At 37.5% G+C, this 27,709-nt stretch overlaps 1 protein-coding gene across 1 annotated transcript in view; it reads right to left on the bottom strand.

Annotated features, from left to right (window-relative positions):
- Positions 1-26,159, bottom strand: part of lyst (lysosomal trafficking regulator) — a 77,767-nt gene extending 51,608 nt beyond the window's left edge. The window contains exons 1-5 of the mRNA XM_059359164.1: positions 26,078-26,159; positions 23,381-23,664; positions 11,336-11,424; positions 5,586-5,784; positions 372-462 (exon numbers count right to left, since the gene is read on the bottom strand). Coding sequence (XP_059215147.1) covers positions 372-462; positions 5,586-5,784; positions 11,336-11,424; positions 23,381-23,461 — 460 coding nt within the window. The 5' untranslated portion in view covers positions 23,462-23,664; positions 26,078-26,159. The remainder of the gene's footprint in view (positions 1-371; positions 463-5,585; positions 5,785-11,335; positions 11,425-23,380; positions 23,665-26,077) is intronic.
- Between the last annotated feature and the right edge of the window lie 1,550 nt (positions 26,160-27,709).

Below are 27,709 nucleotides of genomic sequence, written 5' to 3'. Positions count from 1 at the left end.
GATGCTATTTAGAGTCAAAAGCAATAAAGACACATTCCTCTTCCTTCACACTAACCCACCAAAGCTAATCCTGAAACCTTTTTTAGCCTTAATAATTGCTCAGAAAGTATGTAAACTAAATGTGTGGCCCATGAAATGCAGCCTGCTTTTTTGTTCGTCTGTACGAGTTATATATACACTGTGCAGTTTGCAAATCACAGAGGACTTCAATGCACAGCAAATTTCACACTTATAAGAAGAAATATTTAAATTGAAATCATTAGTTACAAACCAGGAATAAGACATAGCCACGTGTTACTACAGCTGGCCAGTGTGAGGTATGTGCTGTTAACATCAACATTAACATAAAAAAGTAATAGAGGGTTACTGACCTGGAGCTTTTTCCTCTTGCACCGGGATCTTCCAGACCAGTGGTAGTAGAGACAGCAGCAGAGTGAGCAACTCCTCCCGGCAGGTCAGTTCCTGAGTGTGCAACAAAACACACTGAGGTTACCTAGAAAGTTTCACTGCCCCTCCCTCTTTGGTCACAATCTGAAGTCACACACAGACACTCCCATCCAGATAAACTCTTATTCAGGACAAATGTCCCTTTACTGCTTTCAACAAGGAGCATTTAGCTACTTTATGACTAGCTTTGCATCTGAATTTGAACTGTTTTGCAAGAATGATTTCATGTCAGGAGTTAGTTATGTACAGTACAGGCCAAAAGTTTGGACACACCTTCTAATTCAATGTTTTTCCTTTATTTTCATGACTATTGACATTGTAGATTCATCAAAACTATTAATGAACACATGTGGAATAATGTACTTAACAAAAAAGTGTGAAATAACTGAAAACATGTCTTTTATTCTAGTAAGCAAAGGGTGGCTACTTTGAGGAATCTAAAATACAAGACATGTTTTCAGTTATTTCACACTTTTTTGTTAAGTACATAATTCCATATGTGTTCATAGTTTTGATGCCTTCAGTGAGAATCTACAATGTAAATAGTCATGAAAATAAAGAAAACGCATTGAATTAGAAGGTGTGTGTCCAAACTTTTGGCCTGTACTGTATATGTTTCTTTGTGTGCAGTTAGTTAGTTAGTTAGTTAGTTAGTTAGTTAGTTAGTTAGTTAGTTAGTTAGTTAGTCTTCAGTGAAATGTGTCATGGAGCAATGTAGCATCTACATGCCGGCCTTACTCCCAAGACCTTGGGGGTCTCATGTCTAACCGGGGCATACCTCACAGCAGAGAGAGAAGCAAAACCTTCATGTGCTAATTAAAAACAATCTACTCCTTTATGTGTGAATTAAAAATGATCAGCTTGCTGATTTTACATGATTGTCATAACATTTTGTTTTCACTATCTGATACACACTGTATTATACATTGTGCATTTTCTTAAAGCTAATGGCTCTGTCACCTTTGTGTTGTAAAGTTAATGGCTTCCAGAAATCATTGATATTGATTTATTAGTTAGACATTAAATAAATAGGCTTTTTATAGATAATTTTACTCTGTTTTTTTCATGAATACTTTTCACTTCTACTTACTTTATACTACTTATTTAGATCATCAAACTATAGCTTAACTAATAATGGATTATAATAAATAATAGATATTTGGAAGTTAATATGTCGGCCAATATAGTAAGGTCGCTTGGATTTGTTCTCTACATACTGAGCCAGGACATTTTACAGTGTGAAAATAATTTGTGTACAAGCTATGTGTGAGTGAGATAAACTATCTTTACACCTTTACTCTAACAGAATACAACAACAAATTATAAAGCGAACAGGCCAGTGACATTTACATAAGGGATAACATCACTTCAAAAAAGTCCTCTATGTTGGCCAAATTGATTAAAAGGGGTCAGCTTGTCTAGTTTTACAAGCTTCTGCAAATTGTTTCTCTTGTGTGGGGCAGAATATTTAAGAGCTAGTTTTCCAATCTCAGTGTTAACATGATGCTTTTTGGAAATAGAACAAAGAGTAGACCTTTCTGTGCAGACATTTCTTGCTACTCACTGGCCAAATTATACACGGATAAGCAAATATATCTTATCCAATATAATTGGTGTAGCTCAAACTCTAGCCACCTCTTATACACCTCTTTATCTAGTTGTAGTTAAGCATTTGCCATTTTAATAACTTTGCTGATGATGTACCTAGCAGCCTGACATTCTTTGGCTTGTTTGTCAAATTGTTTCTCTTCTGGTTTCTGCTACAAGTTTTTTTTTATTCCATACGCCTGGTTCAGATGTTTTGGTTCCTCGGTTTCAAATTTTACATGTTGTGAGTTTTATTATTGTTTTAGTGGCTGATTTAACATCTGGCAGAGAGACGTAATGGTTGAAAAAAAAAAAAGCCTTTTGGCTAAAACTGGCAGATTTACAGTGATGTTAATCAATGTGCATTGTCACTAAAAACCTTTTAAAAATCTGACATCAAACAATCCATTTAAGGTTATGTTTTCACATGGAATAGTGGTTCTTTGTGGAATAGTTTTACTAATGCAATGATATATTATATAAAGCAAATCTCACTCAGACAGACCTGAGTCATCTAAACAGTGTTTGAATTAAACAGATACCAGGTGGCGCATGGTGGGAGTATCGAACAGCACAGTGGAACAAACACAACTCGAAATACATTTTCAAACACAAAATATGATTTGAAACCCATCTTTTGCAGACCACAAGTTATTCCATACCAAACCACTAATAAATAAATGTTTGTGTGGCTCTGATTGCTCCTAAAGGCTTGACTCCATCGAGGCCACAGCTGACGCACACAGCTGGAGCTTGTGATGACACATTAGCACATCAATGCATTAAATTTCTGAACTGAGGGCTTCCATTAACAGAGAAAATATAATGAATGTGTGTGAAATTAGCTGAGAGATGTGAACAATACGAGGCCACAAGGTTGCTTTCACACAGGGTCACACTCGTCACATTACAATATTTCATACAGTAAAGCGTTTGTTACTTCAAGCCCGAGGAGTATAAACTTCCTTTTCAGAAGAACGCATGGTGTCAAAATAACTGAACTTAGTGACACTTTTCAGAGCAGATGACTATTTCCAATCAGTCAAAAGGCAACAACAGCTGAAGTATACATTGTCCAAATACTGTTCTTACTTAAAATTGAATACTCAAAGTTAAAAAGGTACCCAACACACAGATCTTAGGGGTAGAGATGACAATTAATTTTAATTTTACTAATTTATTCTGGCCACATCAAACCAACTTGCTTAAATTTCGGCCTCAAAAAAATAGATATGTCATTTATATACAGGATAACTTTGGCAAGTGATTGGCTTAAGGGGTAACAATGTAATTAACTAATTAATAAGCATGTTGGTTTGACATGGCCAACAATGAGAATTGCCCTCTTTGCCCTGAAGATCTGTGTCTGTGCTACCTTTTTATCTTTTGGTACTCAATGAAGGAACCTGATAAACTTATGTTAAGCACCACACAATACAGGGATTTATACAATACACATCCTCTCACAGACCAAACCGTTCTTACTTCATCAGTCCACCTCAATGGCAGTGGCACACTGTAGCACTGACCTTTTTGAGTATTTAGCCTGTTTATTCACAGAATTTTACATTAACAGCATCAAATCACTTAAAACCTTATCAACCATTAAGTTTTCTGTGTTGATGTCTGAATTAGAAGCAGCAAAAAAACAACAACAAAAAAAACAACGCCAAACTGTTACACTCAGATGTCACATTGCTTTCAACTTTGCCCTGGTTTCTGACTTTTTATGTGCAGCACTTGACTTGTCATGTGAAAGCGCCTTAATGCAGTCTGCAGAGGAGCATCTCCTAAATTGTTATTTGAGCCAAAAACCCTGCACAGATCAGATCAATACATAAACACAGTTAGTCCTGTGTAGCCTGGGCTCTGCTGGTGAAGTCTGCAGACCACAGCATCAATATGTAGGCAGAGGAAACACTGGGTTCTGTCAGAAACTGGTGCAAGCAAACAGAGTAAGCAATACCTGCTTCTCTGAGGCCATTCCTATCATTTAACATGAGCAGCTAAAAAGAGTGCTCACAACTCACTGTTGAAGATACAGTCGGTGTTAACAAACAGAGACCTTCACCTTTATATTACCCTGTATTTCCACCAATATCATGTCAAACCAAGTCCAAATCATATCTGTAAAATCCATTTTAAACAAGAACGATACTGGTATATCTTATATATATTGCATTATAAAAAATATCATCATCTATTCTGAAAGTTATATGGTAGTGCTGTCAACTGTTTGAAATGATGAGACTATAAGCATTCTGGCTGCAACAGCAGCAGACAAAGAGAGCAACTTTCTGCAATCAATCAGAAAATCAAACAACGCGTGGGCACTGCTGAGCTCATTTCCTCTTTAGATATAACCACCCTGCGAGCTGTAGTGACACCAGCCACAGATGTAGAGAAGCGAGCTAATTGGCCACTAAACAAATACAGAGACAATATTGCCATGGTAGTGTAATAATTGGGTAAAGTGTCTGGAAATCATAACAGGTGTTCAGTTTCAGGTCATGGTAAGATAAAGCATGTGGAAACAAAATCGCCAGCTGGGTGTTGAAAAGAAGTGTTGAAGTGAAGAAAAGGAAATTTAAGGGGTGGTCCGTAGCGTAGTGGGTTACACAGGCGCCCCATGTATAGAGGCTACAGTCCTCGCTGCGGTGGAGCCGGGTTCGAATCCGGCCTGAGCTCCCTTTGCCGCATGTCCTCCCCTCTGTCACCCCCTTTCTATCTGTCTCTCTCTTTCAATAAAGCATGTAAAATGCCAAAAAAATAATCTTAAAAAAAAAAAAGAAAAGGAAATTTAAAACTCAAAGTAAGTTCTATATGTTTCAGTAAAAGGGTTTTATTGCACTCCTTTACCTTTACAGTCTGATGTTAACAGTCTGATGTTATGATAACATAATATGTTTCTTTTATCATGTGCATTGCACTGTATATCGAGTGTAAAATCTGGAAAATTTCCTTTTGATGAAGAAATTAGACACAACAGAGGTCACATAGGATTATGTGTCATGCTGATATTAAACAGCTGCATTTAAGTTTAACGGATTAATGAGGCAGAATCAGAAAATAAAGCAGTGACTCAAAGCTTAGTGTAGCAGCAATCTGTCCAATAATCTTCTTTACCGCCACTATTAAGCAAAACCTTCAGCAATCATTTTGACTGGTAATGAATCTTCTGACCAGGTAACCATGTTTAAACATATTTACTTAAAAAAGCAAAAACAAAGTTACAAGATTCATCATGAACGGACTGACAAAAAAGGCTGCTTAATCATAACGCCCAAGTGGCTGTAACATCACAAACAATCTAAAGGAGCATTTCAACATTTTTCAGTTAACTATTGAACACTTTCATTATGGCTCTTACACTTAGTGTGAATGTTACTGGACTGAACTAGAGTAGCATTGTGTATTTGCATTTGTCAGCTGCTGAAACTACAGTTCAAAAGCACATAGTGTATGCTGTGGCTTCAACGGTAACAATACTGATCTTAACTGATAAATATGGACTTTTTTTTCATGATGATTAACTTATGTGACATCCTCACCTGGTCAATGATGGAGTCCAGGGTGCTAAGCAACAGAAAGCCCCGCCCCCTGACCAGGTACTCTCCCAGCGCCACCATGTGACTCTCCTCCTCGTCTTCCTCCCGTGCCTCCGCTCTCTGGGCCACCGCGCTGCATAGCTGATGTACATCAGTCAGGAACTCTCTCGCCAGTGTGTTACTGGCCCCACTCATGTCTGAGCTGCAACAGAAGAGAGAGAAGAAAAAACACCATAAAGAAATCTGTATAGACACTTTTATGAAGGACGACCTCATAATCCCACATAGAGAAATCAATAGGCTGCCATTTATGTGTAGCTGTGTGTTTTTTTTAAATATAATACTGTGAATAAAAATGAAAAGTTGTGAAATCCTTTTCACAGATTTTAATGGCCAAACCGCCTCCTTAAAAATATCAAGTTTCATTTTTCTGATTTAACTATTTTAATAGAGACATTCTTTGGTTGTGAAAGTAAACCCTAAGTTCAACTCACAGACAAATTAAACATAATAATCACACTTCTGCTATTAAGAATTTAGAAGCGGCAGATACAGATATATCAGATTTAGCGAAACCTTTGGTTCTTTCTAGATTATATATATATATATATATATATATATACTTTTTATTAGACTGTTGTGCTTTTAACCTATAGCACTATGAGATTCCCTTTAATGTAAAGTGCATTATAAATCAAATGTATTATTATTATTATTATTATCATTATTGTTATTAAATGGCTTGTTTTGTGTATTCACTTTACTCAATGCTCACTTGGTTTTTGACAATTATACCTTTTGCTATAGCATGTTGTGATGAATCAATTGTTAAATATGAAAAAATTGAAAAAAAAACTGTTTACAGGCACAATAAATATTTATAAGTATAAGTATAAATCGCTATGCGCAGACACCCTGCTCCCTGCCTGTATTTTTCTTTTGCTGTGGTTAGGATGTTTTTGGATGCCCCCCCTTTGGGCTTTCACTCGCTAGTGAGAACCAGGGTCAGGAGGACAAGCTGCTGCTGTTGCTGTCTGGAAGGATGAGCCAACTTTAAATGTTGCATTTACGAACCTCAACTGACAAATTCCTACTTATTGTGCCTTTAACAATGTTTAGCGATGATTATGCGCATGTTTGTTTGGGATTTTTATCTGTAATTGTACTGATGTGACAAAGCTACAGTTTAATCACATTAGTCACTTTGTTAGGGTGCCACTGCCTTGATAGCAACAAATATACAGATATATAATAAACAGATAAAATAAATAAGCCAAAGCTAACTCCTTCAAAAAGCCTAAGCTGACAATATGACAATAACATTATTCCAACAACTTCCATTTCAATGAGCAAACGCAATAATCACTGATTCATATATTGCCTCTGCGTTTATATGCTCATCTCTGTCACAACCACAAGTTCCTCTAAATAACTGACAAAAAGCCGAGGTCTCTAAATACGACACACACCTCACATCTCTCTCCATTCACCGTTAAAGATACACACCCACTTTACAGGACAGCCCCAGTTACTCAGCTCAACATGACTTTACCTACCTCTGAATTTAAGACAAGCCCTCAGGACTGAGGCAGAAATAATTCCAATTAGACAGTAAACAAATAACTTAGTGTTTACTTTGACATGCTTACAATTTGACTTTAAGGTGCAGCTCTGATCCAAACCTATATTCATAAAATATACAACAAGTATATCATTTAAAAACAACAACAGAAGAATATTTTCACGGACACCAGCCTCTGTAATATACACGTATAGTCGTTCTCGTCTCACCAAATGTTACTGGGCCAAACGGTTTCCTTGCAGTCATCTTGTGTTTGCTCCGAGCATGACTGCAGCTCTGCTGGCTGTATCTGCATACCTCCTCACACGACTGCTGACTGAATTTTCTGTTCTGCAGCACAAATTCCATTAAATTGGAATTTCAAATGGAAGCTTTCCAGATTCGCAGCAGATCAGCGTATCACATGAAAGCATGTGATGTCACATGGCGAGGGGACTGGCCTTGGGAATAGTGACAAGCCCCCAGTGCCCTGTAGAAGACCTCCGTAACCAACCCTCATTGACAGTAACAGCCTTTCTATTCTGCACTACAACAAACAGGGCTACTAGGAACAACTACCAAAAGCGCCAAAAAGAGACAGGAGGCAAGATAAGGCATAATGTTCTCTTCAGTATATTAAAGACACAGTTTACTCTATTGTATTCTTCTATTATTTCTAAATATCTTCTTGATTCTTATTTAGATTGCAAGTTTCAAGAAAAAAACATTTTAATTGGATTTCACATTAACTCTAATGATTAATTTATAGCAGCTACATTTATCTTTCTAATTGGAACCACAAGATTTCTAAAAATCAACTGGCTAAATGCCTCATGTCTTATGAGATTTTTTACAATAGTTAAGGCCTGAATTCTATTAGGCTATTAATCCAGAGCAGCAGGGCTATACATTACATACTTCAATGTTTGATAATCATCTGTTAATAGGAAATATGAATATTTTAGTGTTTTACAAACATGAGGTTCCAGAACCTGTAAACCAACAGAATGTTAGATATGAGTTTGTTTTTAAATGGTGTTTTTTCCAAGGAATACTGCAATAAAAAAGGGGTTAAAGAGTCACTGAACAGTTTCTATGACATAGATACAAAGGAAATTAGTTTTAGTCTGACAAACACTTGACAGCAACTGCTGTTTTAGAAAAGCAAAAAGAAAATATGCCCTGAAAGTTTTCTCAAGCCTCTGGGGACAACAGCCAATATTTCAAGGGTTCCGGTGTAGCCAGTGGATTTCCAGATAATAGATATGAAGAGGCAAGACCTGCTCTCCTATGTGCTGTTTACAGTCCATTGAGCAACTTGAGAAGCAAGCAGGGAGTTGGCGTTGAAGGATGTCTACCACCTGATATTTTCACAAATGTCTGTCAGGTATTTATCTGCATATGAAAGCAGATAAAATTTAAATAAGCTAATAAAAAGTTAAAATTTCATCAGACGACAGCCAATAAATTCCAAGATTGCATATAGAGATTATGAGAGAAGGTGATGATGGTTTTAATCTGCTGGAGGAAGGAGACGGATGCGGCAAACCAAAGCAAACCATTTGCAGTATTTGTAGAGTTAACTTTGCCTCTACAGGCCCTACCTGTTGAGGTGCACAAAACAGCAAATTATAAAAATGTGAATACACCAGAGACCCCTACTGCTCAGACAAGCAAAGCACTTCAGTGCAGAACATAACTAGAGCTTCACAACTTTCCCTCTGTGGGCAATTAACTTTAAGACAGACCGACAGACACTGAACACATCATGGACGTGGCACGGCAAGAGCTGAGAAAGATCTGGAAATGTTGAAATTGATGAACAACAATGGCTTACAGTTCATTAACAACAAGCTCCCCCTCAGTATCAGTGCAGCTGAGTCTGTGTATCATTTTAAAAAACTTTTAAAAACCCACTTGTACAGACTGGCATTTGTGCAATGATTTCTAACGTCTTACACATATTTTAATTTTGTATCCTATTATTTTTGCTTGTTCACTGTTTTTGATGATGTTCTGTTATTTTTGTTTTAACTGTTGTATTGCCTCCGTGATAATGTACTTTGTAAAGCACCTTGTAACCCTGGTTTTGAAAGGTGCTATAGAAATATAGTAATAAATAATAAATAAACTACATTGATCATCAATTTAATTATTCTGGACATTTAAAACATTTTGAGTCATAATGAGCTGTCACGGTGTGTCACTACACAGTATTTCTCACTTCCTCCCTCACCATGATAATTCAGCTTTAGTTTAGGTGAAACATGCCTGTCCACTGAATGGAGCTTATTTAGGTCACAGGTCACTGTCAAACATGCCAGACGCACATCTCAGAGGCTTTGACTTCTTAATGTGCGATATCTACTATTTATAATAAAGCTAATGTTTGCATGGCATTATCCAGCAATCAATTAACAGGCTAGGGCTGGGGGAAATGTATTATGTAAATATATTATTAAATTAGATACAGTGGCTTCAAAACAAGCAGCTGACATATGACAGTTCGGGCTGCATCGCCAAGAAATTTAGACAAATTCAATAGAGGATAAAACCCCACAGTATTTGCTTGTCAAATATTAAAAGCGTTATTTATCTTTTTTTCTCCACCACCTTTGTGCCACAACACTCTCCATCATTTAATCATTCCCACAAGACAGTGATTACAGACTTGGTAAACAGAGATAATGGTTTGCATGATATGATACTGCTGGAAAGAGACACATCTTTCCTGCAGATGTCAAATTTTGCATTTCCCGACTAATTATTGTGATGCTTTTAACTCTAACTGAGCTATTAAAACTGTAGAGGCTTTATTCAGCTCTGCCCCTTCCAGTGTGGGTAGAAGTCATCGCACAATGTTTTTAAAAGAGGTTAAAGGACACTTAAAGCAATGAATAATATTCACATATTGTCTGGGCTTTATGCATGGCTCCGGGTCATATAAGAGCACGTCATATCGACAGGGTTGCAGTGTGCGCAGTGCACTGTTAATCGAGTGTCAAGAGCTGTAATGATGTCATGGAGGCAAATATGGTTCATCCCCATGATTAACAGAATCAATATATGTGGTTCTACTGCAAACAATAAGAAATGAGGAGTGTGCAGGCACAATATGTATACTAGGAGTGATTTTATTCACTGTGGACTGTTTACTCCTTTATTTTGTCAGATTAATTTTAAATCGGTCACTGAGAACTGTATGGGGTTGTGATGGACCTGAAATTGTGTAAATTATGATAATGGATTATTAAAATGTATGTTTTCTTCATTGTGATTGATGCTAAAAGAAGCTCTTTGATTGACAAAGGTTTCTGGGATTCATTAATCAGATAATTTACTCGCGGTTCAACACAACAATATAATTAATATCAATAAGCCTGTGTGTTCCTCCAGCATGCTGAAAGCCTTTTCATTTTCAGGGTATCAACACATTAACTAATCCACAAACTGACAGTTTAAAAAAATAACAACTATACCGTGATACATTGGCTATTCCATCATCAAAAAAGTGTCAGTAGTCAAACTTAAAGAGAGTTAAGGCCAGTATAATGAGTCAAACCCACAATTCAGTGTCTACCACATCTGTTAGCTTTGTGCTCAATCACTGCAGATAAAAGCTCCAAAAACGTAAAACATAAAACATTCAATAGCCGATCTCACAGAGTGAAACATTAAATTGCCTTAAGCTGGTCTTTAACAAGGACATTATTCAGGCATTTTAACCAAAACCCCATTCAAACTAATCACTTTTCAGCTGAGGGAACACGTAGCTCACAAATGCTAATGCACTCACTTAATTCTAGGTAGTGCGTGTGTGTCACTTATTTACACTGAACAGAATACAAACAAGAGGCACTTGAGGTGCCTAATGCCTACATTTCTCCTCATCAGTATGTAAATGTATGCAGCAAGGTATTGTGGAAAGCTAATGCACCATGATTATATATTACTTGCAACCCCTAATGCAGTGGTGGGATATAAAAATGAGGAAAATAAATATTTTCTTTAGCAACTGCAGGTGTGTTTGCAGTTACTCTTTGCCCATTATATAACAAATGAAGTCCAGTTTTGCTCTTGAGGCTGAGATTTGTGACATTTCATTATATAGCAAGGTGTTAGCCACCCTATTAGTGAGACAAAATCTCTACCACAGTACAGCTAATGATGTTAAAATAACAACGAGACCTACCAGAATTTCAGTGCATCTTTGCTGATGTTGGGGTGATGCTGCACATAGTGGAAGAGACAGAGGAAATTCTCCAGACCCTGAAGGCTAACCTGATAAGAGACAGAGAAGATAAAAAAAGAAGGAACATGAATTAGCTCAAGATTATTACTTGTTGCACCCACATGAAAGGGAACTGAAAAAAATACACAGCAACAACATTAAGCTTTGACTCAATAACCCTTATGACATTACTCTCAATGATTCCATGTTTTGTAATATTATAGGTGATGGGGCAGTCAATTAGATTGTGATGTAACAGCCACTGTTGTTATGTGGCACTATAACCCTAATATTGATTTACTGGATCAGATGCAGTGCTGAAACTCTCTGACATTCCAATACGAAAGGGAACAAAAAAGCACCCATTTGTTTGGATTTATACTGATTTTTTTCATTAAAATAACAAAATAAATAATTCCTTGAACCATAAGTTTAGTCTATTTTGGACTCAGCCTATTCACGTTTAAATCGAGGCTCATGACTTCGAGCAACAGTCTGATGGACAGCACAGCATTTCAAATCACAATCAGATATAAAAGAATAACACTGGAGAATTCCTGAATCTGGGGAAACAAGGACCACATTAGGATGAAATCAGCTTGGTCACAGTGCTTTGGTCAGAGCCAGACCATACAGCAGGAATCTCTCGCCACCAAAGCTGGCGAGGCAATTGGGACTTTCATAAAAGCAAGACAAGCCATCTGACCGATTTTAACTGCATTACCGGTTTCAGGGTAGTGTGCTAATATCTTCCCGGCAGACGGGTGATTCTCTAAGCCAGCGTCCCGCCTTCCCTTACACCACCATGGAGCTAGCTTTACTCCTCTGCTAATCTGACACCACTGACTGGATTCATTCAGGGAACGCTGATCCCTGACTGATGTGGCTGCTGAGTGTCTGGGTCACAAAGCCAAAGAATGGAAACCGCACAGTACCAATCACATTACACAGGGTCTGACCGGATGGGAAAAACAATCTGTGGATAAAATGACCTAAAATTAGAGAACTATACTGTTTTTTGAAATCATTATTATTATAAATGAATGTAAAGATGTCACATTTTTAAGTCCCATACCAATTTATAGTCGTCTAAAATGTATTTACCTCTCCATTAAGATTCTAAAAAAATTATACCTCAACTAACTATTAGGAAGCAAAGAAAGTTAGTTGTAAAAATGTTTAATTTATAGTAGATTTTTATTGACAACCTTAAACACTTCGCAATCTGTACTTACAGGCACCATGTTTTTGACCGCTAGGGACTCAATAGGGAAATGTTTTTATAAGTGGTTCTTTAAAATTGTTTGTATCATGTATGTATTAGGGCTGGGCGGTATATCGGTATTAAGAGTTATACCGATATATTTTAGAAAGAGATATGTAGCTGAGACAATACCACCATACTGATATATAATAAATGTTGATGTTGCCTTAATTTATGACCACTGTTTGGTTGGTTACAGAGCAAGAGCTAGTTCTTTAGAAAAATGGAGGTATTTCGGATTGCAGATGAAGAGCAACATGACGCTGCTTGCTAAACCTGCTGCAAGCAAATTGCTTCAAAAGTCGGAAGGTTTTGAATTTGATAAAGTCCTTAAATAAAAAAGGCTGATGATGATTACTTGTGGCATTGAGTTAAAACTAAACACTTTGCATGTTTTGTTTAAAATACCACTATATATCATATATCGGCATTCTGCCTAAAAATACAGGGATATGAGTTTTGGTCCATATCGCCCAGCCCTAGTATGTATGCACGGAAGAACAGGGGCAAGATTTTACAGGGGCAAGATTTTGCACATTTAGTAATAGTTTAGTTAGTCTACTGATTGATAGTTGGTGACGGTAGAGCCAAAAGAAGAGTTTCCAAAGCTGTGATGAAAAGGACCTGCTAGCAAGCAAACCAGGATGTAAACCAAAGGAATAAAATGGTTGTATAACTCCATACAAATTTGGACACAGTGATTTGTCACAGTGACACAACAAAGTATTTAAGCAATAAAGACACAGCTTTTTGCATTGACTGAATTGTGCAATTTAAATGCACAGACTAAAAAAAGAAAGAGCCTTTTAAAGAGTATATATGGAATAATTTACTGTCATCATGGGTTTACTATTCTGTGTCTTCTTAGCATTCCCTGAGACATATGCATATCCAACTATGCATATCTGTGAAACTGATTTAGTCACTTGACTAAAACACAGGAGGGAAACTCTCAAATCAGTTATTCAGGTATCTGCAGCTTCGTCACACGGCTTTTGCTGCTAACCGTGATGACAGGGACCCAAGCCACTCTTCTGGAAAAACCCTGCTCTGTTGTATAGCTTCGGTGTGAGTCAACCTCCTTCCTGTGTCACAACTGTCAAAACAAGTTGTTACTTCAACTACGAATGACATTAAAGATGTATCTAGAAAAGGCGCAATATTGCATGGGCTAACACAATCGTATTAAATAGCTTAAATTTTAAGTCAGGTGCAGGTCATGATGGTGCAGAGTTTACCACACTCACCAGGGTCAAGGAGGGGAAGAGAGGGTGAAACTTCAACAGCTGAGGCAACAACCCACCCAAGCGGGGAGGGGATGGGTAGGTAGGTGGGTGGGTGGGGGTCACTGCACACCAGGGGGCTGGACAACATCACACAGGGGAGACGGGAAAGGGAAGAGAAAGAAATGCATGGATCATGAGAGAGACAGGAGAGGACAGGGGTAAAACATGAAAGCTGACAAGAACATAAAGGTGGAAGAAATAACTGCAGCAACAGATGAGAGCAAAGATAAACAGGCGGAGTGACTGGCAGGAAATCAAAGCTTCAAGGTTGCCAAAACTGTTATTAGTTTATTAGAAAAAAAAACCCTGGAACTGTGGAGGAGCTGTGCACTCAGTCTATTAAAGTTAATCTCCCAAAATGAGCATCTGAAATGACTTGATTTGTCCTTGTGTTATCAGTGTACCTGTTGTGGCCGTATTCCTCATATGGGTAAGGGAAACCGAGCGGCTCACGATAACACTAATTTCCAGGCAACAGGGTTGTTTTTTCCTCCGAGGCTCTAATCCAATATTACAATGCACTCGGCACAAACCAGGCAGGGTGATTTGATAATGCAGAGACTGCCAATACTGATTAATACAGCTTGGAGGGGGAAATCAACAGTTCACAAATCCCCAAGAACACATTTCTGTAAACAAAAAGAGAGCTTTGACCTTTCCTCTGCAGTGATAAACTACTTAATTTGTTCATTTGTCATGTAGACATACACAGGCAATCACAGTGTGGTTGAGACAAACAGCTTTCACTTATTGACACACTCCACTGGCTGCAAAACAAAGTCAGATTGTATAGAGGTATATGAGAAGATGACCCTACTCCTCACTCGATTTATCACCTGGTGAGTTTCTCAATCGCTACTTTCAAGTCTTCTTTAATACTGCATGATCATTTTGTAAATAATGGTCCCATTTGAAGTAGAACTGATAATAAACACCTCAATCTGCTAACAAGGAAAATTATTACTCCGTCTACAGTCATGGAAAAAATGATTAGACCAGATCTTCAAATTCTTGTTCATTTTAATGCCTGGTACAACCGAAGGTACATTTGCTTGGACAAATATAATAATAACATAAAATCATCATCAAGAAAACCATGGAAAATGGCTAGATATCAGCTCTTAAGTTAAACTCTTGTGAGCTATTTTAATTGTTATCATTATATTTGTCCAAACAAATGTACCTTTAGTTGTACCAGGCATTAAAATGAACAAGAAACTGAAGAAACAAGGGTGGTCTAATTTTTTTTTCCCATGACTGTATTATGAAGTTTTGATCTATGGAGGTTTTGTATTTGTAAAATTGTATTTAAGTCAAGAAAAGTGATTTAGGATTAATTTTAAAGGCCATTCTATTATTTGTTGACAGAAGAATTAATTCAATATAATTTAACTTTATATGTTTTTGGTGAAACCAACCTTTCCTCTCATCGAACTCCTTGCTGTGTGTGCTGCCTGCGCAAAGGGAAATTAACAGCATGGACACACAGAATTGAGGAAAAAAACACTCTTGCCTTTAATTATATTTAACTAATTCTTTAAACTGGTCAAGGAAGGTTGCTTCAGGACACCACAGGAGGAAACACATTTGCTCACACTTGTTTTATTTGTATATTTAAGTATGTTTAATAGAGTGTGGCTTCACAGAACAGGAATATATATTTGAATTGAAACCCTGACCAAAGTTTTTGTATTTTCCTGGACATGGTGGCTGGGACCTGGGTTTTTTTTACACGGTCTGTATCCAACATAGCAATCATGGGAGGCCTAGTCATGGGAGTCTGATGGCTGAGTCACCCACACTGGTACAGACTTTCCTCTCAAGCTCTCTTTGGATAATTGGGTAGACTACAACTTGGCAGAGGCAGTGAAAGCGATGTGATCCTGTCCTCGTGAGAGAGGACGTGGGGCGTTGGTTATGCAATGTTTTTTTTCCGGTTTGAGATCCCTACTGATCTAATTTGACATTTGGGTGATGAGCATCATGAGGAGCCCCTAACGTTCCGCATTTCCTAACAAACTACAGTCAGAGAGCAGAGCTGCTTCACACAACACCACAAATAACATTTTTTGTCCCCATTAAGACACACAAACAAATGTCAAGAGGCTACCATCAAAAAGCATGCTTGGTTGTTTCTGTCAGTGTCAGATCCACACTGTCACAAATGGTGACCTTTAATCAAGCATAGCCACTCAGCAGGAAATGAAAATGCGTCACTTTCCGTTTCATTGTTTTATTACAGAGAGATAAGGCTGCGACCTGGTGTTGGTCTAAATTATAATACAAACAGCCTGTTCTGGCCTTTCTCTCCCCTGGTGGACTGAGAGAGTCTGTTTTTGAGGTAGCGATCTGACTTAATAGCATGCCACTGGGTGGAAAAAGCTAAAACAGAGCAATGGTTGGCCTCTGACTCAACCCAGAGCTGGAGACATGAATTATTCATCCATTCAGCCAATCGTTTGGAACAGCCCCGGAGACAGGCGCGAGTAGGAGTTAGGTTGAAACTGAGGACGGAACACTAAATGCAGATGTGAAACAAGTCCTTTGGTCAACCACCAAGCCTAAGTATCCGACTTCACTAAAGTCATTTTGGTAAACAAGATAAGAAAAATGATTGGAGTCACACCTCGTAAATTAAAAAGGGAAATGACCTTTAGCGAAAATAGTGTGATGATCACAAGACATTATGTTCGGAGCCTGAAGGCACGTCTTCTGTTTGAACAGTAGCACTTGAATTTCACTCAAAGAGCAATGTCATGGTGAATTCACTAAAAAAATAAGTTGAGGAATGTCACTGGCAAATGACTGTGGAGTAAATGAAAAAGCTTCAGCGCACCAATACGTTGCCAGATATGTTTAAAATTTTTGACTGAAAATTACATAAATGTACACTCGTCATAATACTAATTCGTTGAGTTCACACATTATCAAGGTGTTTTATGAAGTGAAACTCTCCCATCTCTTAGTTAGGAGAAGTTAAGCCTTAACAAGACTGAAAACATGTAAGCTGATACAGCTCCAGTATGGTTTGGTCTTAAAATGTGTCTAGTTTGAAGAATCTAAAATCTAAAACATTTTTTGGTTTGTTTACTACATAATTCCATATGTGTTATTTCATAGTTTTTATGTCTTTAATGTAAATCTACATTGTAGAAAATGTAATAAAATTAAAGAAAAACCATTGAATGAGAAGGTGTGTCCAAACTTTTGAATGGTATTGTGTTTATGCAGTATATGTCAACATCAAGATTGTTGTATGAAAATGACAAAATGACAATGTAGTAATTAGGGATGGGAGTAATTAATCGTTGATCGATTAATGGTTGTTAAGAATTTGGTCGATCACGTGGAATTTTTAATTGATCTGTGTATTTTTTTTATTTTAATTTTATCTATGACTGTGTATCAGTATCACTGAACTGAAACACGGCCTATCGTTCAGTTCTGCGGCCGTACGTGAATAAACCAATGAGCTGAGAATTAAGTTGGATAAAGCTACAGTTTGCAAACAGAGTTAATACAACAATTATAAAACATACAGAAATACAAGAGTATTAATTGGAACACAACTAGCTTACTGTATCAAACCTTGCTAGCATGAAGTAGGTTTAATTGATCTAAAACTTATTTAAACACAAAACACATTTAAATATGCAAGATTACTGTGAAAACTAACCTCATTCCTCTTCGGGGGCTTAAACATAAAACACTGAACTCCTTGACGTTATCTTTACAGTTTAATCTCAGTTGATTTATTTGTATGATTGACAGGATCAAGTCTCTTTTCTTCCTTTCAAAATAAAAGGGTCTGTAATCAAACCAGGCTTTTGCATAGTACTGTATGTATATTTTTTATTTTGCCCATGTATGCATGCAGTGATTAATCGATTAATTGACTGTTAACGATATAGATAATCGAGTTGGCAGGTTCCTTCGAAACGCCCATCCCTAGTAGAAATTATATTTTTCCCAATTTACTGTGCTCTTAGTTGCTCAGATGTGGAATATGATCCATTTTCATTAATTATTTTCAGATGGCTGTCTATTAAAGCTGACCTTAATGCCACACAGAGAAAAAGAAAATGACAGAAAGTAGATCTCACATTGTTCCCTGCTGTCAAGGGGAATAATTCACTTTGGTGATAAAGGTAAACCTGCACTGCCATCTTTACTCCCTCTTCAGTATTCACTACCTTTCGTCTTATGGTTTGCTCAACCAGTTTAATCTTCTTTAGACAAGGATTCAGGGCTTTACCACAGAAGGAATGTAAAGCACAGAACTAAGCTTAGAAAGCTAATGACAAGTAATGTGGGTGGAATATGTGACCTGGGTTGTCCTAATTCAGAAAATCACTATTTTAAGCAGCTTTGCACACTAGCATTTGTTGTCAGAGATTAAGTGACAATGGACAGACAATGGACATTTACATTAAAGTCCACCAGGATTCTAAACATGAATGTCGGAGTTGCTACACAGCAATACTTACATGATGAGCACAATCATCCTGCTGGAAAATGTCTTTTCAAAGGCAGGTTGTCCATTTTTTATACAAAAAGCTTAATGCAAAGTGGAGTTAACATGAGCCCAAAGAGTGTGGCAGATCAAGCGTAGATGAATTAGCTGCAGTGGCACTGTACCAACTGACCGAAAAAGTGAAGTGTTCCAATCACCGCACTTGTTGTGCGATAGTGTTCTGAAACATCCTGTTAGTTCATAATGAAACTGAAAGAGCAACATCACCTGGTCTCTAACTTGGCTCGTGGCCAAGTAACCTTTCTACCAAATTGACTCTGCTGATCAAGATTCAGAAAGGAAAGTATCCCCACAGATACTTGCAAGTGTGCTCTCGACAAACTTCCTTTGTAGCTGAACATATTTATACAGTAGTAATGGTTCCATAAAAGGAAGGAATTTGAAAGACTGGAAAGAAAGGCTTAATGCAAGAAAACCCATTTTACTGAAGCTTTGATGCAAATATGCTCACTTAAGTAAATGATACAGATTAAATACAAAAATAGTAAATGGTGTTAGCTAAGGTGCATTAAAGAGGACATATTATGCTAATTTGAGGTTCTTTCTGGCATTTTAGGTATCTACAAGAACATGTACTTACATTGCTTTAATGTTCAAAAAACAACATTTTTTCTCATACTGCCCATGACTGATGCATCTCTATACACCCTCTGTCTGAGATGCTTTGTTGTAGTGTCTGTCTCTTTAAGCACCCCTCCAAAAAAGCCCAGTCTGCTCTGATTTGGGTCTTTATCATTTTTACTATTCTTGCCCTCAATATCACCAATGACTATACATGAAAAATCACTTATAATAGAAATAAGCAACATGGGCAACCACAATTACAGGCTTCCTGACGTTAGCGTGTAGCTACATGTAGCAGTGGAAGGACTGTACCAGCACTGTAGCAGCACTTTCTGCTGTAAGAAATCAACAGTAAAAGCTTCTAAACCAAAAAATACCCAATCAAACACTTTAACATATTAGAATGGATTTAATCTTATTTCACTACAGGGCTGTTTTCAGCGAGCGATTTGTTCACTCCTCTCTGCCCCGATCTCGACTCCTCTATGTTTATCTGAGCACATATGACACAATAATTAGTGAGCTAGTATACCCTCTCTCACTCCCCACCACTGGGCCTGATTTATGAGTGGACGCTCCCGAGTTAGCCGCTGTAGTAACTCGAATGAACTTGAATAGTAAAAGAAAAAAAATTGGGACACCTTAGTATATCAATTAACTGGTAACATTATGACAGAAAATAAGGAAAAGCATAATAGGTCCTATGGCTGGGCAATATAACCTCAAATCAATATGACGATTAACTGAACATTTTACTTCGATTACAATTGAGGAACGATTATTTTGTTTTTTGCCTTCATAGTTCACCGACGAGGTCTCTACTGTAAATATGCTCAACTGTTAAAGCTTTTTCCTAATTAAAGAGTCTATATCTTTGTGATTTAAAAAGACATAAGGATACACAGATGAACTGAATTGTGCTTATTTATTAAAACTGACTGAAATCACAGCATTGCTTGAAATGAAAATGTCATATTTCAGTTTTATGGGGCGAAATCAACTCCTCTAAACAGTAGAAAATAACTTCCATTTGTTGCAACAGTTTTTCTGCAGTGTTTATATCTGACTTCTTTTTGTTCTGTGTCGTCTTCCCTAAAGCCAAAATGCGTCCAAACAACGGACATGGCATTTTTTCTTGGGTACAAGCTGCTCAAGTTGATCTGTTGGCTCGGCGTTTGAGTTCTCTGACATGTTGCTGATTGGATAGGGCAGAGTCATGTCACTCGATTTTCGATGAATTGCCCAGCCCTGATAGGTCCCCTTTATTATACAGTGAAAATATAGAGAAAGAGGTTGCTACAAATTAGGCAGATCCACAACAACATTTTGCTAGATCCTCAATAAGACTGTGGTTTATTTTGACCCCATAAATAACTTTTTTTGTGGTATTTCTGCTTTCTCAAGAAACAGGAAATGAAAAATATGATGACTATGGTCAAGGATCAGGTCGAACTTAGAACACACCCAGTTCTTTTATTGTCCTTGATCATTGTGCGGGAAATAAGTAACAGAAATACCAACGAGAGATTAATCCTGATAGAAATACAAATGAAAAGCGAGAGAGATGAGAGACAAGAATGCAAAGAATAAAAGATGAGAGGGGCAGAGAAAAAGAGCGAGTCTGCAGCTCCAGAACTTTCACACTTCTGTGGTAGGGTATCTTATTGATTACTGCAGGAGCGAGTGTCTTTTTGCCCTCTGCATTTCACAGTAAAGTGGTATCACAGAATTGGATATAGAACAGCAGAGCAGAGTCTCGCTGTCTGGTGGGCGTTAAAACAAGGGCCTTTTCAGTCGTTGGACAGTTTCCATGACCACTTAATCATGTTTACCTGTGAGCTGACTGCAATGAGGAGCAGACGCCACAGATGGTAGGAATGCACAGTATACACTTGTGCACTGATGGGATTGGCAGAGTGAGGAAGGAGAAAAATATAACGTGCAAGCAGTGTAACAATATCCATGTGAGTGCTATAGCCTGTCACTGCGTCCCCATCACATTCAATCAGGGAGGAAAGCTACGACATCAGCAAACTACAGAGTACAGCTGTGCTCACTTAACCATCTTTCTGCATCTCTCTCACACACACACACACACACGCACACGCACGCATGCACGCACGCAACACTTTGATCACAGCGAAGGTGCCAAAAGTGGAGGAGCAAACACAGCCGTCCCATGAGAGTTGTCATAACAAAACGTGACATAAAAAGTTACCATTAATAGAAAGGCACAGCCTGTTTGGTGCAGTGCAATTGTTTTATTATTTTAGCATTACTATGACAACTGCGAACAGGCCAGCACCATTTCTTGAGCTCATATGCACACCAACATGATTAAGAAAGCAATGAAGCATACACACCATCAAAGACATGATGGCTGTAGAGGAAGGAAGCCATTATTTCTAAGAATGAAAAAAAACCCTTCAGGCTTTTTCAGCACTCATTAGCTTTAAAAATGATAGCAGGTCTGTCTTTTAAAGAGTTCTTGCACATGATAAATCAAATATAATGGACTAATATAATGGCTAAATCAGCTCGTCTGTGTGTGTGTGTGCGGGGCAGATCAGTCAGCCTGCAGTCTGATCCTAATCCAAGTCTCGTGATCTGGCTGCTGTTAGTTCTGACAGCAGGAGGAGGGGGTGAAAAAAGCTGCAGTGGCCTGACAGAGATCAGAACCACCGCCACTCACTTCTGTAATACATCGACACAAGAACAAGAGAGCACTTGCGCAACACTCATAATGAGCAATCTGTGGTTTACACCTGCCTTCACCTCTGTGCCGTGATTCACTGCTGGTCCTGCTCGTGCTTATGCTGTGTGCTCGGTACATTTCTGTCTCTAAAAGTGGTGCCTGGGGACCTCCAGGAGGATTCAAGGCAGGTCCAATTCCAAGCAACAAGGGGAATCATTTTACTGCTTGTTCCTTCCACAATAGCTGAATGACTCTTAATCCTCCAGTTACACCCACATACAATTCCATACAAAATAATCATAATCTGAAGAGAAACAATCTTCTCTGGTTTTATCTGTAGTCTCCTGCATGTCGCTGTACAGATGTTTTGGGGCTCTGAATTTGTTTAATGAATACAAACACTTATAGTTGCCAGCCAGTCGATTAGTTCTCCAATTGCTCATATAGTCTTGGTCGACTATGAATTTTTAATGACATAAGTCATTTTTTTAAATGTTTTTTTTAATGCTGCATTAGTTATTTACAAGTAAACTATGAGGGCATCTCTGGCTTTAGATTTAAAGTGGTACATTTGCATGATTCTTTGTGGAGAAACTTAGTTTTACAGATCTGTTGATTAAATCAACAAAATCAATTTGTTGACTAAGAATTTCTTTAGCAGAAGACAGCTCTATTATAAAAACTTAACACAAAAGTTCTTACTACTATCTACAGTGGTGTCACTATTAGCTAAATCCACATTTCACTGTAATTTCATTCCGATTACTTTGGATTTAAATCGATTGTTAGACTATCAAGTCTTGATAAAGATCAACAGATCATTGGTTTTCATGGCCTGACAACTGCCCTTCACATTTTCAAATTAATCTTTAAAAAGATAGACTGCATGGTATCAAGTGTGTTATAATGCCATATTTTCTCAAATGTTCAACATAGGCTATATTTAAAATTTCAGCAACCTGCTTTTAATTTTGACACTTAATATTGAATACTTAAGATAATATTTCGCTTGATTTTCAATTCAGAATTGAAATTGTGACACCTTATCAACTAAACTCCACATATCCATTACTGTTCTTCCGTTAAAGTATTCATGTAGAGCGTTTTGCAACAGCCACTTCAAGCTCATGGTCACTCAGTGTGGAGCAGCTCAGGCAAAACAGAAAAGTAATTTAGGCAGCTTGAATGACAAGGAGCCGACTAAAAGAAAGTCTCCTAACAGGGTTTGCTATTATTATTCTTCCCTTAGTGATAATTTGAAATCAAGAAAAACAACATCAGCACCCAAAAACTGTTTCAATGCAGTAATATTTAGATTACAGTGTGTCAAATTATGTAAACAGATAAGAATCTATCATTATTTCAGAATTAGCATATTACATGGACTTATGCTTTATTTGCATGTTGCATCAAGTGCAATGTCCATAATTGTAGTCAAATAAAATGCTCTATACTGCCAGTTTTGCAAGCTTAACATGATACTTTGTATCCATCAGAATAAACAATTTTTACCTAACTGCATTCATGACTTATCCCGGTTTCCAGGACCACTGCTTTGTAGTCCTGGAAACTCAAAGTAAGCATCACCAGCACCCAGAGAAAGACCCTTGAGCTGAGCCGGTATCACACCGGCTCCTGCCTCCAGTGTCTGTCAGCAGCCTACCTGCAGATCCGCTCCTTGCAGTCTACAATCCATGTACTTTTCCCACGCATATGATAAATCAGTCTGCTGTAGACTGGCCATGTCGTCCACACCTCCAGGTACAACTCCAGGCAAGGCGTTGAGGAAGTCAGGGATGACAAGATCCTTCTCTCGGTGTCCTCCCTAGTCCTCCAGGTGGCTGAAAGTGCCCCGGAGAGCACCGAACGAAGCCCCAAATGTTCTCCGAGTCATTCATAGCAGGTTCATGATTCACTGCGCTGCTTTGCCACTTTTAAATTGTGCTTCTGCAGAAAAACACAAAGTGTCAAGTGGTTAGCAAAACACAATGTAGCTAGCAAAGCCTCTTTTGCTTTTGCTCACGCGCTCTGGGGTATGAACAGTTGTTAATGACGCACTTCAACCTGACTTGAACTCGAAACTTCAGGGCGAGCTTGACACACTAGCATAACCAAAACAAAACCGACTCAAGCTATACACTCAGCTAGCTAGCTGAGCTAACTGTCTCACTGAACATGCGTCAACTCCTCATGCAGGTTAAAGCAACTGATTTCCGGTATGGGGTTTTGTTTTCAAAATAAAAGCATATACAGAGTTAGAGTATCGTCACCCTGTTAAAATAATCGCCTAACTCATTTTTTCAAGTTTTGCAGGAAACACAAAAACTTCACCAAAAGTGTAACATATGACATTTATTGATCATTTTACTCAAAAAGGATGTAACAAAGGATGGCTATTGGCATAGTAATAACACTGTGTGTAAATTATGTAACTTAGGATAAATAAATGACTTAGGCAATTTTTGAACATGCCTTTTGTGACTTAAGCAAGATATGGTACCACTTTATTTTGAAGGTGTCTACATAAGAGTCACACAAGCCTGTCAGAAAAATGACATGACAAGTATCATGAGCATTAATGTTACTTCAAAGTGTCATTAATGTTCATGACACATCCCATGTCATGTTTATGACACACTCATGTCACTCTTATGTAGACACCTTCAAAATAAAGTGTTACCATATCTCGCTTAAGTCACAAAGGCATGTTCAAAAAATTACCTAAGTCACATTTTATTTTGACTTAGGCGTAATAAATCCACTTAAGTCACACACTTGACATAGGCCATTATCCTAAAGGGGTAAAATCACATGATCTGATTAAATGAGGTCGTAGGCGATTTTACCATAGGTGGCCAGCGTCATGAGGAGATGATTTAGGCAAAAAAAACGAATTTTGACAAAAAATGACTTAGGCGATTATTTTAACAGTGTGACAGTATGTAATTATTATATATTGAAGACAATAATAACCCCAATAAAACAATTCAGATAGATGATTACTGCATTCTAACAATGAAGGCTTACAATCCAAGAAGGCATGTGTTATATATTTCAATACATGTAAGAAATTCATGTATAAGAAGCATGGGTAAACTACAATGCCCATTTTGTATGCATAATTTAAAAAAACACCTGGTAAATACAGTTAAAGCAAACACAATGCATATGCATGTGACAGTTATGTGGCTATTATTGAAAATGTTGAGTCAAGTGTGGGGAAAATCCCACCATATGATATTAGGAGCAAACACAGCCGTATCATTAGAGTACTGTGTATGCCATTAATCATTTTTTGTCAAAATTGGTTTTTTTTGCCTAAATCATCTCCTCATGACGCCGGCCACCTATGGTAAAATCCCCTACATCCTCAGTTGATCAGATCATGTGATTTTACCCCTTTAAGATAATGGCCTATGTCAAGTGTGTGACTTAAGCGGATTTATTATGCCTAAGTCAAAATAAAATGTGACTTAGGCTATTTTATGAACTTGCCTTTGTGACTTACGAAAGATATGGTAACACTTTATTTTGAAGGTGTCTACATAAGAGTGACATGAGCGTTGTGAGGGATGTGTCATGAACATTAATGACACTTTGAAGTAACATTAATGCTCATGATACTTGTCATGTCATGTTTCTGACAGGCTTGTGTGACTCTTATGTAGACACCTTCAAAATAAAGTGGTACCATATCTTGCTTAAGTCACAAAGGCATGTTCAAAAAATTGCCTAAGTCATTTATTTCTCTTAAGTTACATAATTTACACACAGTGTTATTACTATGCCAATAGCCATCCTTTGTTTTATCCTTTTTTAGTTAAATGATCAATAAATGTCATATGTTACACTTATGGTGAAGTTTTTTGTGTTTCCTGCAAAACTTGAAAAAATGAGTTAGACGATTATTTTAACAGGGTGACGAATTGAAGCCTGGACATCTCAGAAAGCGTTGCGATTAATGTTTTATTTTGAAAGTTCTACTTGCTAGTTTTGCGTCTCTTGTTCTAGTTAGCTTGATCGCAAAAAGCAGCAAGATAGCTCGATAATTTATCCATAATATTTTCAACAATACCATATTAGCCTTAAAACCGGTATACACATTACTTTCTAAAACAAATTTCAATTTGAAAAATGTGTTTTCCGGAATTTTACTTCGCTTGCTAGCAAGCAAAACGTGAGCTGTTGTTGCACCGCATCGTATCGTTACTGTGTAAAAGGCAGCTGTCAAAACTGTGTAACAGAGAGAAACGAACACAACGGCCTTCACCGGAATAAGCAGACGGTCTGGCTACAGATACGTCTTTCTTGCATTAGGAATATCCAATCTTGAGAGGGAAGAATTCATTTTCATACATACCTTCGTTTCCCATAAATTAAAGCCAGCTAATGCTAGCCTTCGTCCAACAGAGACTGACAGCCCTGTGTGATTTTGCCCTCAGTACTGACTGCAAGACAGTCCCATACAAAACTGTTCGTGCTGCTGTTTTTAGAGATAACTTCTGTGGCTGAGTGCAAGGCTGGATTAACCATAGACCTCTAAAGGGCCCAGAGCAGTGTAGGCACAAGCAAAATATCTGGTTATCTCTCTCTTATATATTAAACTGTCCATCGGAGCCTTTGCTCAAAAATTAATTTTGAGGTGACAGGGTGATTTCTGTTTAAAATGAGCTGAGGACCAAAATGCTACTTGATTCTAGATTCTTGATTTTTGTTTGTGTCTTGTCTTCCTCTGTGATGTCTCTATCAATTCAATACATTTTTTGCTGCTGGGAATAGGTGTTAGTAAATAAATATTCGATGCTTTGAAAGTGGTTGCTTACTTCTTTTTTTTGTGAAATTGAGGACACTTCCTTCCCTCTCTTTTTCTATCTTTTTGTACGGTGTCCTTGAGTGCCAAGAAAGGCGCCTTCCAAATAAAATGTATTATTATTATTATTATTATTATTTTTATTATTATTATTGTCATCACTTTAGTGGGTCAGTTCTGCCAGATTATACTGATGCTGATGTGTTTTGTTTTCATAACATAATATGTGAGTGAATGGCCTTGACAAGAGGACATAGTAGTGCATTTGTAGTTCTGTGAGTGTTTGTACATGAAAATGCACTTGATGACAGTTAGTTATTGATGAATTGAGTACATTAACTGTATATTACTGTAATTTATTCTGTATTTTGCCAGATTATGGTGATTCTGAGGTAGTGATGATGGGGCCCTTGAATATTGTTGCCCAGGGTACAGCAAAGTGTTAATCTGGCCCTGGCTGAGTGGGAGAGTAAAAATATCTTTGAATGACGGCAAATCACAAAATCTCAATTTATGGGCGACACTTTTCATTTGTATTTGCTTCGAGGGTGGAAGTCAAAATCTAAGACCTAAAATAGATTTTTAGTCAGCTAATTAATTGGCAGAAAACACATAAAACACAACTTTGATTAAAAATGTTAATATGAAACATGTTTCTGTTTCAAATGTTGATAAGTAAATATCCAAAACATTGACTTATTCGTGTCTATCGGTATTGACTGGCGCACAAATAATCCTTGCAGACTAATTTGAGGGTCACAATAGCACAATATGTTATAAGCGCTCACAGCCGGTGACATGCCCACTGACTTCTGTTTTGCTGCCCATTGGACAATACACAACTGATTCCCCAATCAATCAAAGCATGTCGCTCAGAAAGGGTGGTGCTTTTAATAAATGTCTGTAAATCTGTAAATTAGTAACAGAGATCCTGGAGGGGAAAACTTGCTGTTTAATTTAACTATACCATGCAAAAGTTGCTTATTCAAATTGTAAAACATCCTTTCAGACCAATCTGAATTTGTAATTTATATAAGCTAATTATTGTTTGGTCAATATAGGCTGTAACGGAACCACAGGGTCTGTTTTTATATTTTATAAAGGCTATACAAAACAACACCACACAATTTAATATTGACAATTGCAATATTTGGCAATGTATGGTAATTCTCAAATCTGCTT

This window comes from Centropristis striata, chromosome 20, assembly GCF_030273125.1.
Source record: "Centropristis striata isolate RG_2023a ecotype Rhode Island chromosome 20, C.striata_1.0, whole genome shotgun sequence".
Classification (NCBI taxonomy): Eukaryota; Metazoa; Chordata; class Actinopteri; order Perciformes; family Serranidae; genus Centropristis; species Centropristis striata.
Note: the sequence above shows the minus strand (reverse complement) of the source record. Positions and strands in the feature narration are given on the sequence as shown.